The sequence below is a fragment of the Cetorhinus maximus genome, chromosome 1 (genome assembly GCF_964194155.1).
Source record: "Cetorhinus maximus chromosome 1, sCetMax3.hap1.1, whole genome shotgun sequence".
Lineage (NCBI taxonomy): Eukaryota > Metazoa > Chordata > Chondrichthyes > Lamniformes > Cetorhinidae > Cetorhinus > Cetorhinus maximus.
The window spans coordinates 46,011,432-46,026,054 of record NC_135879.1 but is presented as its reverse complement, the minus strand read 5'-3'; the positions used below and the strand labels follow the sequence as shown (position 1 = coordinate 46,026,054).

General features: G+C 41.0%; 1 protein-coding gene across 9 annotated transcripts in view; it reads left to right on the top strand.

Moving 5' to 3' along the window:
* Positions 1–14,623, top strand: part of gria2b (glutamate receptor, ionotropic, AMPA 2b) — a 163,949-nt gene that overhangs the window by 131,176 nt on the left and 18,150 nt on the right. For all 9 annotated transcript variants that reach the window (XR_013576426.1, XR_013576425.1, XM_078540609.1 and 6 more), the window contains exons 10-12: positions 1,442–1,648; positions 2,627–2,997; positions 7,044–7,242. Coding sequence is in view for 7 of the 9 variants with exons in the window: in XM_078540609.1 (XP_078396735.1) it covers positions 1,442–1,648; positions 2,627–2,997; positions 7,044–7,242 (777 nt within the window). In the remaining 2 variants the exon portion in view is untranslated. The remainder of the gene's footprint in view (positions 1–1,441; positions 1,649–2,626; positions 2,998–7,043; positions 7,243–14,623) is intronic.

Sequence of the window (14,623 nt, the reverse complement as noted above, 5' to 3'; positions counted from 1 at the left end):
GAAGGTGGAGGGGCATGTTAGTGGGGTGGTGAAAAGGGCATATGGGACACTTGCCTTTATCAATCGAGGCATAGATTACAAAAGTAGGGAGGTCATGTTGGAGTTGTATAGAGCCTTGGTGAGGCCACAGCTGGAGTATTGTGTGCAGTTCTGGTCGCCACATTATAGGAAGGATGTGATTGCCCTGGAGGGGGTGCAGAGGAGATTCACCAGGATGTTGCCTGGGATGAAACATTTAAGTTATGAAGAGAGGTTGGATAGACTTGGGTTGTTTTCGTTGGAGCAGAGAAGACTGAGGGGTGACCTGATCGAGGTGTACAAGATTATGAGGGGCATGGACAGGGTGGATAGGGAGCAGCTGTTCCCTAGTTGAAGGGTCAGCCACGAGAGGACTGAAGTTCAAGGGTGAGGGGTAGGAGGTTTGGGGGTGGATGTGAGGGAAAACTTTTTTATCCAGAGGGTGGTGACGGTCTGGAATGCACTGCCTGGGAGGGTGGTGGAGGCAGGTTTCCTCACATCCTTTACAAAGTACCTGGATGAGCACTTGGCACATCATAACATTCAAGGCTATGGGCCAAGTGCTGGTAAATGAGATTAGGTAGGTAGGTCAGGTGTTTCTCATGTGTCGGTGCAGACTCGATGGGCCGAAGGGCCTCTTCTGCACTGTGATTCTGTGAGTGTGCAGTGACATCGGGACAGTCACCCGAAGTCATCGCGTGCCATTTTACGCCTGGGTTGGGTGCATGTCCGCCCGTGGGACATAAAATTCTGCCCTAAATTTTAAATTACATAAATATTTATATTTGCTGAAAAGCAAAACAACTTTTTTTTAAAATTACATTTGTTAAGTCATATTTTACATGAATATTGCCTTTAAAGCACTCACTAGTATTAAAGTATGGATAAGGAAAAAACTTCTTTGGAATTCTTATGACTTCTTTGAATATTAATATAAGTATGTTAATGTAAATTTGAAAATGAACATCAAGGACATTTCTCTTGATAAAACAAATAGCATTTAAGCAATATTGTCAGTTTTTAGTAATTTTAGTGGTCCCTAACTCCTGGAGCAAGTGCTACTTATGCATTTAATGCAAAATTTTATAGCTTGGAAATAGATTAATTTTAGTGGGGCTGTCTGGTAACACAGTTCATTGGAGTACTAATGTGGTAACCCGTGGAACCGAAGAAAATGGATTCACCTTTTCCCACATAGCAAACTTCTATTCTTAGCCATGTCATCAAGATGAGTCAATAATGGAGTTCACGGATTCCCGCACAGGGTTGGGAGGGAAAGTCAGGGTGTTGTATACTATTTGCCTGTCAGTTCAAGAATAGCTGAGGCAGAGAAAGTTGTCTAGCTGCCATATTGTTCAGACAATGCTGTATGACATGGAATTGACCCTAAAAATTGTTTTATGATGCAAACTTTCTATCATAGGAATCGCCCTATGTTATGCTGAAGAAAAATTATGAGCAGTTTGAAGGAAACGACCAGTATGAAGGCTATTGTGTTGATCTAGCTGCCGAAATAGCCAAACATTGTGGCTTTAAGTACAAACTTTCCATAGTACCCGATGGGAAGTACGGCGCTAGGGATGGGGAAACAAAAGTTTGGAACGGAATGGTGGGAGAGCTGGTCTATGGGGTAAGATAACAAAATATTAAGTGAATTTATTCCAGTTCCTTCAATGATTAAAGTGCTGTGCCTTTAATACACGACAGATGATTGCCAAGAAGAGAATAAGGCTATGATGCTGATTTTGCCACATGGGCAATATGTCTATTGTCAGAACCTATGGAAATGTAACTGTTTTAATTCTTTCTTGACTATATATAAGTAAGATACTCTGTTCTGTTATTTCCAGAAATGAAGGAATCAAGGAAATCATGTGATGATGATGGATAATTGCATTTCCTAAAGTAACAAGATACATTTAATGAAAGATGAATGTAAACTATTTTCACATTACAGGTTTGGTAGCACAAATGCAAACCTTTGAATAAAAAATTGCTATTGGTATGCAATTGAACAATATTTGTTAAATAACATTTCCTTTTGTGATGTTGGATCAAATGACTTTTTGCATGGTATCATGATAAACAAAGTTAGTACCCCTCCGGACGCAACATTTTCCACATCATTAAGAACAGCTCATATGCATGCTTAATTTATCGGATGAAGTATAAATGCAATAAATAGTAAGGTACAATGGGGCACTGAGATTCTCACCTTTGTAATTTTGAATAACACGAGGAAGCTCTGATTTTATGGTATTATTGTATTTTAATTTAAATATTTTACAGTCCTATATCTTATCTAATATTAAGTTGCAGCAGCCTTGGAACAACTACCCTCAGTTAGTAACAATTATATTTAAAATTACAACAGGAAATTCATAGCAGCATCTATGGTGAGAGAAGATAGATTAATTTTTTGACAGAGAACCTTCATCAAAACTGAATAATTATATCAAGAACACAATTTTAAAAAAGACTGAAAAATGCCAGTGGTTGAACATCACTTTTACTTGGCAAAAATATGTTGCCGACCTATTACAAACTTATTCATTAATAAAGATATTAAATTCAGCTTCTGTTTTTACCTGTGTTTTTGTTTTTGCAGAAAGCAGATATTGCAGTAGCTCCACTGACAATAACATTGGTAAGAGAAGAGGTGATCGACTTTTCAAAGCCCTTCATGAGCCTTGGGATATCCATCATGATAAAGAAACCCCAGAAGTCGAAGCCAGGAGTATTTTCCTTTTTAGATCCATTAGCCTATGAAATCTGGATGTGCATTGTCTTCGCTTACATCGGGGTCAGCGTAGTTTTATTCCTGGTCAGCAGATTTAGTCCATATGAGTGGCACACCGAAGAATATGAAGATGGACGTGAAACACAAAGTAACGACCAAACTAATGAATTTGGGATATTTAATAGTCTCTGGTTTTCTCTGGGTGCCTTTATGCAGCAAGGATGCGATATTTCGCCAAGGTTGGTCACTCAAGCATTTTAGCTTTGTGCATTTTTGGTCCCTATCTGATGCCATGGTGGATATATATTTGTATTTAAACCAAACTTTTTCCCTTTTAATAAAAGGGGAAATAATAACATAATAATTGATTAGAAATGTTTCTTCTGAAAAATGGAAAAGGACATGAAAGTAGAAGTTTTATTCAGACCAGAGAAGTACACGAATGATGTATTATAATGTCATTCATGTATTTCTACAGTGAACTTATATGCACCATGCTGCTGAGACTGTAAAATGCATAAGGTTACAGTCATTACATAGTCCTCTTGGAGGGGTACCGTGTTTTTGCTGCATATTCCCATTTTACAATCCACGGTTATGTGTATCTAACAGAGGCGAATGAGAAGAACGTTGACGAATGGTAAGAATTTCCAGCCTATGGCCATCACTCATCCATTCATTCAATTGCTTCTTATTCATACTAACATGCTTTTGGTAAACCCCAAAAATATAAATATCTTGTGTAAAAGTGTACATTAATAGACCCCTGGTTCTTTACATTCCAGTGAGAAAGGAGAAAATTAATTTGTTAACAGAGGTTTTACTGATACAACTGAGATCTTTTATTGAGGTTCCATTGCTGAGCATCAAATGTGTTAGAATGAGTTATCTGAAAGAAGTGTTCAGGGAAGATAAGAGTGCCTTTCTTTTTCTATTTATGCTCCTTTCAATGTACATGTAGAGCTTTATCTATCTTAAAGACCATGATCGGTCAAAATTCTTCAGTGACAAAGATTTGATATGCACAATAATGTTAGTCATTGTAGGAAGCAAAGGGTTTAGACAGATCTGGTGTATTTTTGATAGCTACTCATCATGATGTGTTAGACTCAGAATATTTTCTTTATAGATCTGGCATTTTCATAAATTTACATGATAATTTTGATATTGCCTTGATATTCTATAAGAATGTTTAGTGCATAATTCAGTTTGATTGTAAAACAAAAGAAATAGATTAAGATTAGAAACCTTCTTCTCGCAGATTTATAGCCAAGTACATGCAGTGCATGCACTGTTAACATGGCGTTATGTAACTCAACTCAACCTTATGCATTTGAAGCACTTCTTCACTTACCTTTATTACAAAAATGGATTCTGTTCTGCACCACTGACTTGAGGAGAGGTAGTCACCTTGGTCGTCATTGAGAAAATAATAGTATTTCTCCTCACCCCCCTTTCTTAATTATGCCAGTATGTTTAATTATTTTTAATATCTAAAGGAATGACAAGGGATAATTACTTCCAAGCAAATAGTTTTGCAGTTTATTAACAGCATATTAGTCACACCTAACTACGTTAATAGACTACAAGTAAATAATTATCATAATTAACTATTGTTAATAACTCACAATTTGACATGTTAGCTATTTAATTCATTTTAACTTCTGGTACAGACATTTATTTGCTTGGTGCTTTCTATTTTCTTAGTCCAGGTTTTAAGTAGATAAAGATTTTTCTATTTCTGGTTCTGTTTCAGTACAGTAGAAGCAGTTGTTTGTATAATCCTATAATTGACACTATCCATAACACAAAGCTGGTAAACTTAGCATGTTGAAGGTTCAGCGAGAGGGTAGCTGGATGATTTGCTTCCAGAATCTGCATATTCTGCTATTTGGAAATGTATGATCACAGTTGGTGCTAACTCTTACAACAGTCATCCCTCCATCCTAATGGGGAGGTGCATGGCCTCCTAGCAGTGATTCACCTGCACCATGAATTAACTAAGATCAGAAATTTGGCCGAAAGGGAGAAACAAACCCGTGTCCACCATTGAACTGCACACAGAATAATCACTTTTTGTAACACATTTAGGACCTAGGTTAGAAAGTGCAATTGAGAATTGCTAAATACCACCTCGCTGGAAGGATGAAAATGATTAAAGCACGCTTATTGTTTGCATTAAAAATTAAATGAACCATATTTAATTTATATCTGTACCTTTTCCCCCTAATAGGTTATGGCAGGTGAGGAAACTTTGACTTTTGATAATTTCTTGAAACCTGGAGCGCTACATTAAGGTCCATACATCCTCATTATTGAAACTTGGTGCATCTGTATATATTTCACAAAAAGAAATTGTGTTTTGTTGCTAGGTTTTATGCCTTTCTATTTTAATATAGTTTAGTGGTTTTGCTAAAATCTGGAAAGACAACCCCATAAAATTTCTCTCAAATTTTTATAAAAGCTTAAAAAAGCAAAAGTTAAAGATATTAACTATTAAAAACTGCTTAAAGAGCATTACAGAAGGAATTTATTCGATAATCAGTATTAAATTCACCATGCAATGTTTCCTAAGCCATAGATTCCAAGTCCTATACTGGGTCTGTGCTGAATTAGATGATCTCAGCGGGGGCAAGTGTCCTTGGGCTACAGAGAGGAAAAGTCAACCACTCTTATGATATACAGTGATCCTTGTTGGAAAATGCATATTTCTGGACACCAAGGGGAAAGGATTGCTGTGGTTGCTTTGTCTCATTACTGTGTAGATTTGTTAAAAAGAAAACATGTTTGCCTTGTTCCTATATATGCAACCACGGGAATTCTTTTCTTTAGGTAAGTATAGGAGCAGCTGAAATTTGATGTCCTTATGGTTGAATTGTCCGCCAATACTGACAGTTTGGGTCCACACATGAAATATGGCCATTTTTTCAGGGCACTGCAATGACTGTTATTTGTGAACCAGCATGCTACAAAAAACAATGTGTGGAAGTTTAGAGATGAGAGCTGGTGTAGGGTGTCCAAGCACTAATCCTTGCTATGATTTGTTTTATGTTTGATTTGCTGTTACTTGATGGTACTGAAACATGTACGTGAATTTACAAGTTAATGTGATTGATCAGAATCCCAGCTGTCTCTTTTGCCATCAAAAGAGAGAGGGGCACTGAGTGCTCTGTGAATAGGTCTGTTGTTAGTAAATAACTTAATTTGGTACTCAAGGATGTGCTCAGGGACACCGTAAGTAAAGAGTGACCCTTACAGTTTTAGTAAATGAGGATGTATTCAAAGACTGCAGCTGAAACTAAAAAGAGTCTGAAATAGGTTTACACTGTTATTAGAGTATTTCTCAGAAGTAATATTTGTGGGAATTGACTTAGATTTTTTTATTTATTCCCCCAGCCACCCCACCTCCCGAAAGCAATTTAAAGAAATTTAACTTATCTTCTTACATTTTAGAGCAGGACAAGAGAAAAAACACACAAATATCGACTTGTTGCAAATAAATCCTATGGATTTCTGAGTTTCTTTTGCGTTAACACAACTTGCGTGTTTGGAACAATTTTGTTTCCCATGCTCACTGGCAGCTCATGAGATGTGTTTCTTATAAGCACCTAGTTTTGAGAAATTATATAATGATTTCTTAAAATAATCCACAATGATCTTAGCTCACTGCAAAAGTTGCTTGTTGAATGTAGAGCATTCACATTTTTATGTACTAAACTTCCAGCACAGTGTGTAGCTTCTCACATTTGTGAATAACCTGTTTGTAGATGTCATTGAATGTTTTAAATGTCTTTTTACTGCTAAGTGAAATTAATCAGTCAAGCATTTGGTGCAGTTTTTGTGTAAGACTGTACTGCTTGTATTTGCAGTAAAAATATCACAATTCTGCCTCCATTATGTATGCATTGCAAATAACTCATGAAAACTAGCATGGAGGGCTACTAATCTTATTTTGTTTTCACCTGGCATATTCTCATATTCCCAGCAATATTTTTACTGCAGGGAGGCACTTTTTGTTGTTTATTAGGCCCAAATGATACCACTTTCTGAAAAATAACTGTAGAGTTGTACAGTTGTGACCACACTAAAATCAATTTCTTTATAAATCATTCTTTGGACATAAAACCTATGCAATTCTTTTTTACTGTTCTCTGAGATGGCCATAATATCCACTTAATGTGCTTCCCTGTAATTAAATGCTGTGCACAATAATACGTGATTGATTACTCTGTCCCAGTGAAAACCTTCATTTCATTTTACAAATCCATTTCACACTTGTTATTAGATCCCTGTCGGGGCGAATTGTTGGAGGTGTGTGGTGGTTCTTTACCTTGATCATAATATCATCATACACGGCTAACTTAGCTGCTTTCCTGACGGTCGAACGAATGGTATCTCCCATTGAAAGTGCGGAGGATCTTGCTAAGCAAACAGACATTGCATATGGAACTTTGGATGCTGGATCCACAAAAGAATTCTTTAGGGTAAGATAGGGTGCTTTTATCTTTGTTTTGTTTCAGACGTGGAAAAGTTATTGTGGTTGTGATTAGCCTGAGAAAGCCTCAACATTTTTAAAGCATAACGCTGTTCATACAAAGGCATTGATGTCCCAATTCATGATAACAGAGCTTCTATTTATACTTTGATATAGCTGTCAATGGGGATCAAAACGTGTTTTTATTCCATTGAGCAGGGAGCTTCACTGGTGTCTTAGTCAATATTTATTGCTCCGCCAACCTCTCTAAAAAAAAACAAGTCATTATCACCTTGCTGTTTATGGGATCCCCATTGTACACAAATTGGCTTCCCAACATTAACTATATTTCAAACATATTTCATTGGCAGTTATCTTGCTTCAGAACTGAAGCTGTAAAGAGAGCTGGTGAAGAAAATGGAAATGTCACACTGGTGCATAGAGGATCTGATATGTTATTGGGGTAGAGAAAATAAAGCTTCATTCTATATCTATAACATGCTTTGGTTCAGATGTGGGTCCAGACACCAGTGCTAAAATGGTAAAATATTTCTTAACACTCCTCATTCTGATGAACAAAATAGAAAAGGAGTAAAATATCACTCTACCATCCAAGAAAAGAGAATATAGAAAACAGAAAGTAGGCAAAAAATAATGAGAGTACTGATAGAATGAAACAGTACCAAAGGGAAGATTAAAATGTACAGAAAGCAAATGTTTAACAATTGAAAAATTTGCTGTTTCAATGTAAAATCTTAGCATCTATGCCAAAGAACATCAGTAATACACAAATCAGCCTCTTGTCTGCTTTCTTCATAATATGAAGCTTTGGAAATAACTTCCGATTCAAAGAGATTTTGCCAACTTTAAGAATCTTTTGTGATTCTATAAACTATAGCTAATAGGCAGGAATAAATGTAGGTTTGCAAGAAATATTTATACAGTACATTGAGGTAGCGCTGTGAATGAAAATTGCCAGAGTATTGCAATTAGATGCCCTCTCATTGAGTGAGATGAACACACAATTTCATGGTAATATAGCAGAGAATTTACTAATTGAAATAGTTTATTTTCTTTCTATCTATCTATCCTATCTCTGTCTGTCTGAAGTTCTACGTGTGGCAGGAAACTGAAAGGATTTGATCAAGTGCCCATTTTGCACCACACCTGATTTTTGCTCTCTTCAATGACAAGTCACATTAGGCAGAGTGGAGAATGGGTGGCCTCCTGCAGCTACCATGTCTAATAGAGTTGGTACATTCAGTGATCAGCTATGATCTGAAACTTGGGAACATCTCCTTGCAGACATGTTGCAATGCTGACCAAGGGGGATAGTACTTTGGAGTGCCACAGAGGACAACATTCCTTGAAATCATCTCATGCAGTGCTACCTCTACATGGCAACCATGAAACAGGAACTATTTCTTAACCCTGCACCCTTTGTATGGAATAATAATCAACACTGTCAGAGCCTTTGCCTTGTCCTTTATAACATTCCTCTGCAATTGTTCCTATCCCTTTAAATCTGACTTGCATGCAGCGTCCCTCTCACCTCTCATCTGTTCCTTAGATCAGTCTGAATCTAATATCTGAACTTATGCTAATGAGATGACAAAAAGTATGTGTTTTGATGGATCTGTTCATCACACCTGTTTCACTTACATGGTGGTAAAAGATATTCACTTCCTTAATGATTTCGGGGACTATCCATTATATCTGCAGCTTCCTTCATGACCCACTTCACGTGTCCATTTGGTATGAGTCATACTTTAGTAGGGTAATAGAGCTTTTATCATTGCTTTTCTATTTCCTCAGATTTCTAATGCAGTTGCTGATCTGCATATCTAAATCCAAAATCCAAATTTTAAATGAAAGTTTGGCCACTGCCTTTTGCACTTAAAATTCTGGATTATATGATTAGATTTTAGGCTCGTCTGAGAAGACTTTTCAAATTGATATTTTAAAAGGAATTTTCTATATCTAGGCTAATAAAAGTGTATATTCTTGTTTTAATTTATTTTAATATTTACCCACTGGGATTTATCTATTTATTTCTTTCATACTGTATGACTATTTTTTCCTTTGTAGTATTATCTAATTGCAGGAAATGCTGCTAATATTTCAGTAGGTCTGGCAGCATCTGTGAAGAGTGAACTGGGGCGGACTCTTGTGCTCTTCCCCGTGGCGAGTTTGTGACTGGGAGGAGGCATTTAATCAGGCGGGGAGGTGGCGGGTGGGGATCACGTCACCTTCCCACCTCTACCCTGATTAAGTCTGGGGTGGGAAGGCCATCCATGGGCTTTTCCACTCCAGCACCAATTGAGGCCCTTAAATGGGCAATTAATGCCCACTTAAGGGCTTCATTCCATCGCCACTGGTATTAACCCAGTGGCAAGCGGGGGGACTTGCTGTGTTGGGAACGCGATAAGTAAAACCTGGCGTGTTTGTTTGTGTGCTCCCAGGGGAAATCCCTTGCTCAAAGGCACTCAGTGCCTGATCAAGGGACCTGACATCGGGAAGGGATGCCCGCTAAGAGCCATTCCGATTCCCTTTCCGCCAATCCCCTACCCACTTCAGCCGTGACCCCCACCTCGCTATTCCCGTCGCGCCATAGCTCACCTGTGCCTGGGTCCCTCCTCGATCCGAGCCCTCGGGTGGGTGTCATATCAGCAGCACCACCTACCCCCTTGGTGGCACTGCTCAGTACAGAAGAGCTGTCAGCCTGTGTTTGTCCGGCTGCTCTTGGTGGGTGGGACTTCCGCCCTCGGGGTCCTTGATCCAGGGGAGCCCCGCTAGTGTCTGAATGGCACAAGAGGCGTCAGCCTTGTCAAAAAGAGGTGACACGGGGGACTCGCTGGCTCTCCTGCCAGAGGTTGAGACCCCCATCACCTCCACAAGATTCCACCCATAGAGTTAATGAATGGAATTTTATCTGAGCAGGCCCGCAGGCAGAGGGGAGGCCAATACAGGTCAGGAACCCACTTGTACTGTGAGTGGGCTTTGCTGTAACTCTAACTCAGCCATGGCATCAACATGCCACTTCTGGGTTTCCTGACCAATTACAGAGTCCGGGCGTGATTGAAGGTGTGAATGAAGATTTTCTATTTAAAGGGACCCTGGCAGGGGTCCGAATGACTGCAAGAAACTTTGGTTGTGGAGGTAAATATATGGAATAAAGGCATGGAAAAAGTTCCCCCTTCCCCCGCCACCACACTAGTTCTCTGGCTCTTCCTGGATGTCATACCAGAAGCTGCGGGGGCCAGAAGGGACGTGCTGCTTCCTCAGGCCAGGAGGAAGAGGCTAGACAATGGCAGTTGTGGAAGATGGCAGCAGCAGGAGTGTGATGTCCAGGACTTGGATGCAGTGTCAAAAGAGATTCACTGATCTCATTAGGTCAGGAAAGGTGAGTGGATATCACTTTCAGGTGGATCTCCTTCTTCCCTAGGATTCTCCTGCATAGCACTCCTCCGACTAACAAACCTTGTAGTTGCACACATTCACTTCTCTCCAGGCACCTCCTCAAATTTCCATCTGAATAACCAACACTCGCATTCATCCTCATTGCCGTCTTATACCAATCCCTCACTGTCACCCTGCACAAATTCTCATTCCATCCTCAGTACGCATTCCGCCTCTAACACTCATAAGTCCCTGCTTTCCCTCATTGCGGGAGAAGATGCACTGCAGGAATTCACCAAGGCTCCTTAGACAGAGGGACAAGGACAGCAGACCAAGGGGAACACCCCTGCCTGCAAAATCCCCTCCAAGTTGCTCACCATCTTGACTTGGAAATATATTGCCATTCCTTCACTGTTGCTGGGCCAAAATCCTGGAACTCCCTTCCTAACAGCACTGTGGGTGTAGCTACACTACATGGACTGCAGTGGTTCAAGAAGGCAGCTCACCACCATCTTCTCAAAGGCAATTAAAGATGGGGAATAAATGCCGGACTAGCCAGCGACGCCCACATCCCGTAAATAAACATTAAAAAAAGATTCCACAATTCCAGGGAGAGGCAGAAAGTCCAGGGTGGGCCTGCAGCCATAGCACCCTGACTGCAGTAGAGAGGGATATATTGCTGATCAAAAGGTTGGTATAGATATGAGGTGTCAGAGTTGGGGGTGGCTCACACATCTCGTGACAGCATTCAATATCACTATGGGATTTGGAAATTAACAGTCACTGATGGTTGAATTGATGTCAGCATTGACTGGAATGCAATGTCAAGTTTGAACCCTTACCTATGTCAACACAAACTCATATCTTTGGTCTCCCACAGGTCCTTCAAGGGTGATGATGAACTGCTGCGGAACTGAGCCAAGGAGCTCTCAGGGGAGGGTGAGCACTTTGAGGATACACTGTCACATAACTCATGTGCAGCCTCCACCAGCACAGATAAACTCACCTCAGTAGATACTGCACACAGTGAGGGAAGCTCACATCATATTTGAGCAGAAGCAGATGCTGCAGACAAAGACAGCAGAGGAGAGCCTCACCGGAGAGTGCAATAGGCAATCCCCAGCTGGATAGAGATGCTGAACTTCGGGTGCCATTCTTCAAAAGGGAGATTGTGCAGCAGCAATAGGAAATGTCTGTGCCTTTGTTAGCATTTCCAGAAGCACTGCACACCTTTTAAATGAGATTGAAGGAGTCTATCTTTAGTATGATGCTTTGATGTCTACCTCCATGCGTGGAGAAATCAGATGCAGTAGGCAACCAAGTGCATGCTGGCCCTCACCAATGGTCTGCACATTCAGTCTGTCACTTCACACTGGATGGAGGAAAGCTTCATCTTGGTGACTCACTACCTCACTGAAATGTAGTCAAGTGCTCTCCCATTCTTGGCTAGCCGAAAGCGCTTGTGGACCCTGAGAAGGAAGATGGAGAAAGCACAAATGGTAAATTGACTCTGCTTAATCTGCTCCTACTACTTATCCCTTGTTCACTCCCAAATCCTGCTGACACACATCCAGAGCCACAAACACTGCTTCCTGCCCTGATGGCCAAGTCTACCTCTGCACAGGTGCAGGTGGGCAGTCTTTTGTGGGACCCTAACAGGCACCAAAGCCCTGAGGATGTCCACCACAGGCATCTCATATGTCAAAGCAGGGGAATAAACATCATCCTTTAGTTCTGCTGAAGCCACGGGCTGCACCATGTAGGGGCAATAGGAAGTGAATCTGTGACATATTAATTGCACTAGGGTGTGTATGGCATTGCTTATGGTGTTATGTTGTATTTAATTTTAATGAAAGAATCTAAATGAACTTCTCTTTTTCCTGCCCTCTACTTTGTTGAATCCTCCATTCACACTGGACAGTAACCTTCAGGTGAATGATATGATCAGGTTTTATGAGGAGGAAAGGGAGTAAATGCGACCATTGGACTGTTGATGGTTGGAATGAATTGTGTCTGTGGTGAGAGCACAGGCACTGGGTTTCCAATGGCACTGTCAGATGTCCTCACACACACACACACACACACACACACAGATTAGGCCTGGGTGAGGTCATCATGGGCTTTGTTGGTGTCCAGGTGAGTGGCAGCAGGCACCATGTGGCAAATTTTGGTTCCTCCACCTCCTTTTCTCTTCCTCTTACTCAGAGGAGGAGGATGGCGATCGACCTGCACCTTCCTCTTCCTGCAGCTCCAGTCTTCTCTGCAGCGCGATGTTGTACAGGGCTCAGCGACCACAACCATTCTGGAGAACCTTGATAGGGTACTCTGAAGTGCAGCTCCAGATCTCTTGAGGCACCTGAAGCACATCTTGAGTATCCCAAGCTCTATTGTCACCCTTGTGCTGATGTGGCTCCTGCAAAATCCACGCAAACTCATGAACAGGCCTAAAGCCATCACTTTCAGCCCTGGAAAGTGCCCTGCCTACCTCAGATTACCTTGGAAGGGCAAGGTATCTGAAAAATTTGAGCTACAGGTGAAGCTAGCTGTTTCACGCTGCTACTATGCAGTAGCAACATGAGTGGTATTGGCCATTAACAGGATGCTGCCATTAACCCAAAAAGACGTTCTACCAATCACACAAATGAGTAATGTGTTATATGAATTTCAGTGCCAGTGTGATGCTCGGTATGTTTTTTTTATTTGTTAGTAGTGGTGCTACCGAGCCACTCTTGGTGATGTACATTGAAGTTCCCCACCCAGGGAACATTCTGCACCCTTGCTACCCTCAGTGCTTCTTCCAAGTGATATTCAACATGGAGAAGCACTGATTCATCACCTGAGGGAGGGCAGTACATGGTAATCAGCAGGATGATTCCTTGCCCATGTTTGATCTGATGCCATGAGACTTCATGTGGTCCAGAGTCAATGTTGAGGATTCCCAGGGCAACTCCCTCCCAACTGTTTACCACTGTGCCACCACCTCTGCTGGGTCTGTCCTGCTAGTGGGACAGGACATACCCAGGAATGGTGATGATGGAGTCTGGGACATTATCTGTAAGGTATGATTCCATGAGGATGACTATGTCAGGCTGTTGCTTGACTAGTATGTGAGACAGCTCTCCCAATTTTGGCACTTGCCCCCAGGTGTTAGTAAGGAGGACCTTGTAGGGTCAACAGGGCTGCTATTGCCATTGTCGTTTCTGGTGCCTAGGTCGATGCCAGGTGGTCTGTCCGGTTTCATTCCTTTTTTGTGTCTTTGTAGTGGTTTGTTACAACTGAGTGGCTTGCTAGGCCATTTCAGAGGGCATTTAAGAGTCAACCATTGCTCTGGGTCTGGAGCCACATGTAGGCCACACCAGATAAGAACAGCAGATTTCCTTCCCTAAAGGACATTAGTGAACCAGATGGGTTTTTACAACAATCGGCAATGGTTTCATGCTCATCATTGGACTTATAATTCCAGATTTTTGTTGAATTCAAATTCGGTATTTGAATCCGGGTCCCCAGAGCATTACCCTGGGTCTCTGGATTACTAGTCCAGTGGCAATACCACTATGCCATCACCTCCAACCAAAAAATGTTGGATCATATCAAACAGCATGTCCCAGCCGCTGTTCGCAACAGGCAGAGTATGGATCGTACCCAACCAGCCGGTGCTTGCATAACTCAAAGACACAGTGTCCAACATTAGATGTGTTTCCGCGATTGGACAACATTTGCTAAATAATCCTCACTGTGCTAAGAATTATGTTGACAACCAATTTAAGATTGTCAGTTGGGCTCGCAGTATGGCAAGGTTTTGTGTACTGGAAGCTACATATATTAATACATAGGGCCCTGTTCTTTGCAGATAGAAAGAACATGTACACACATTGCGCCTGTTTCAGTTAAACAAAATAAGTGACAACTATTCGTTGACTCATTCCTCAGGGTAATGCCTTGACAAATCAGGGTCAAGTTGCCTGGTATAAATTTCGAACAATGCTTGGCAG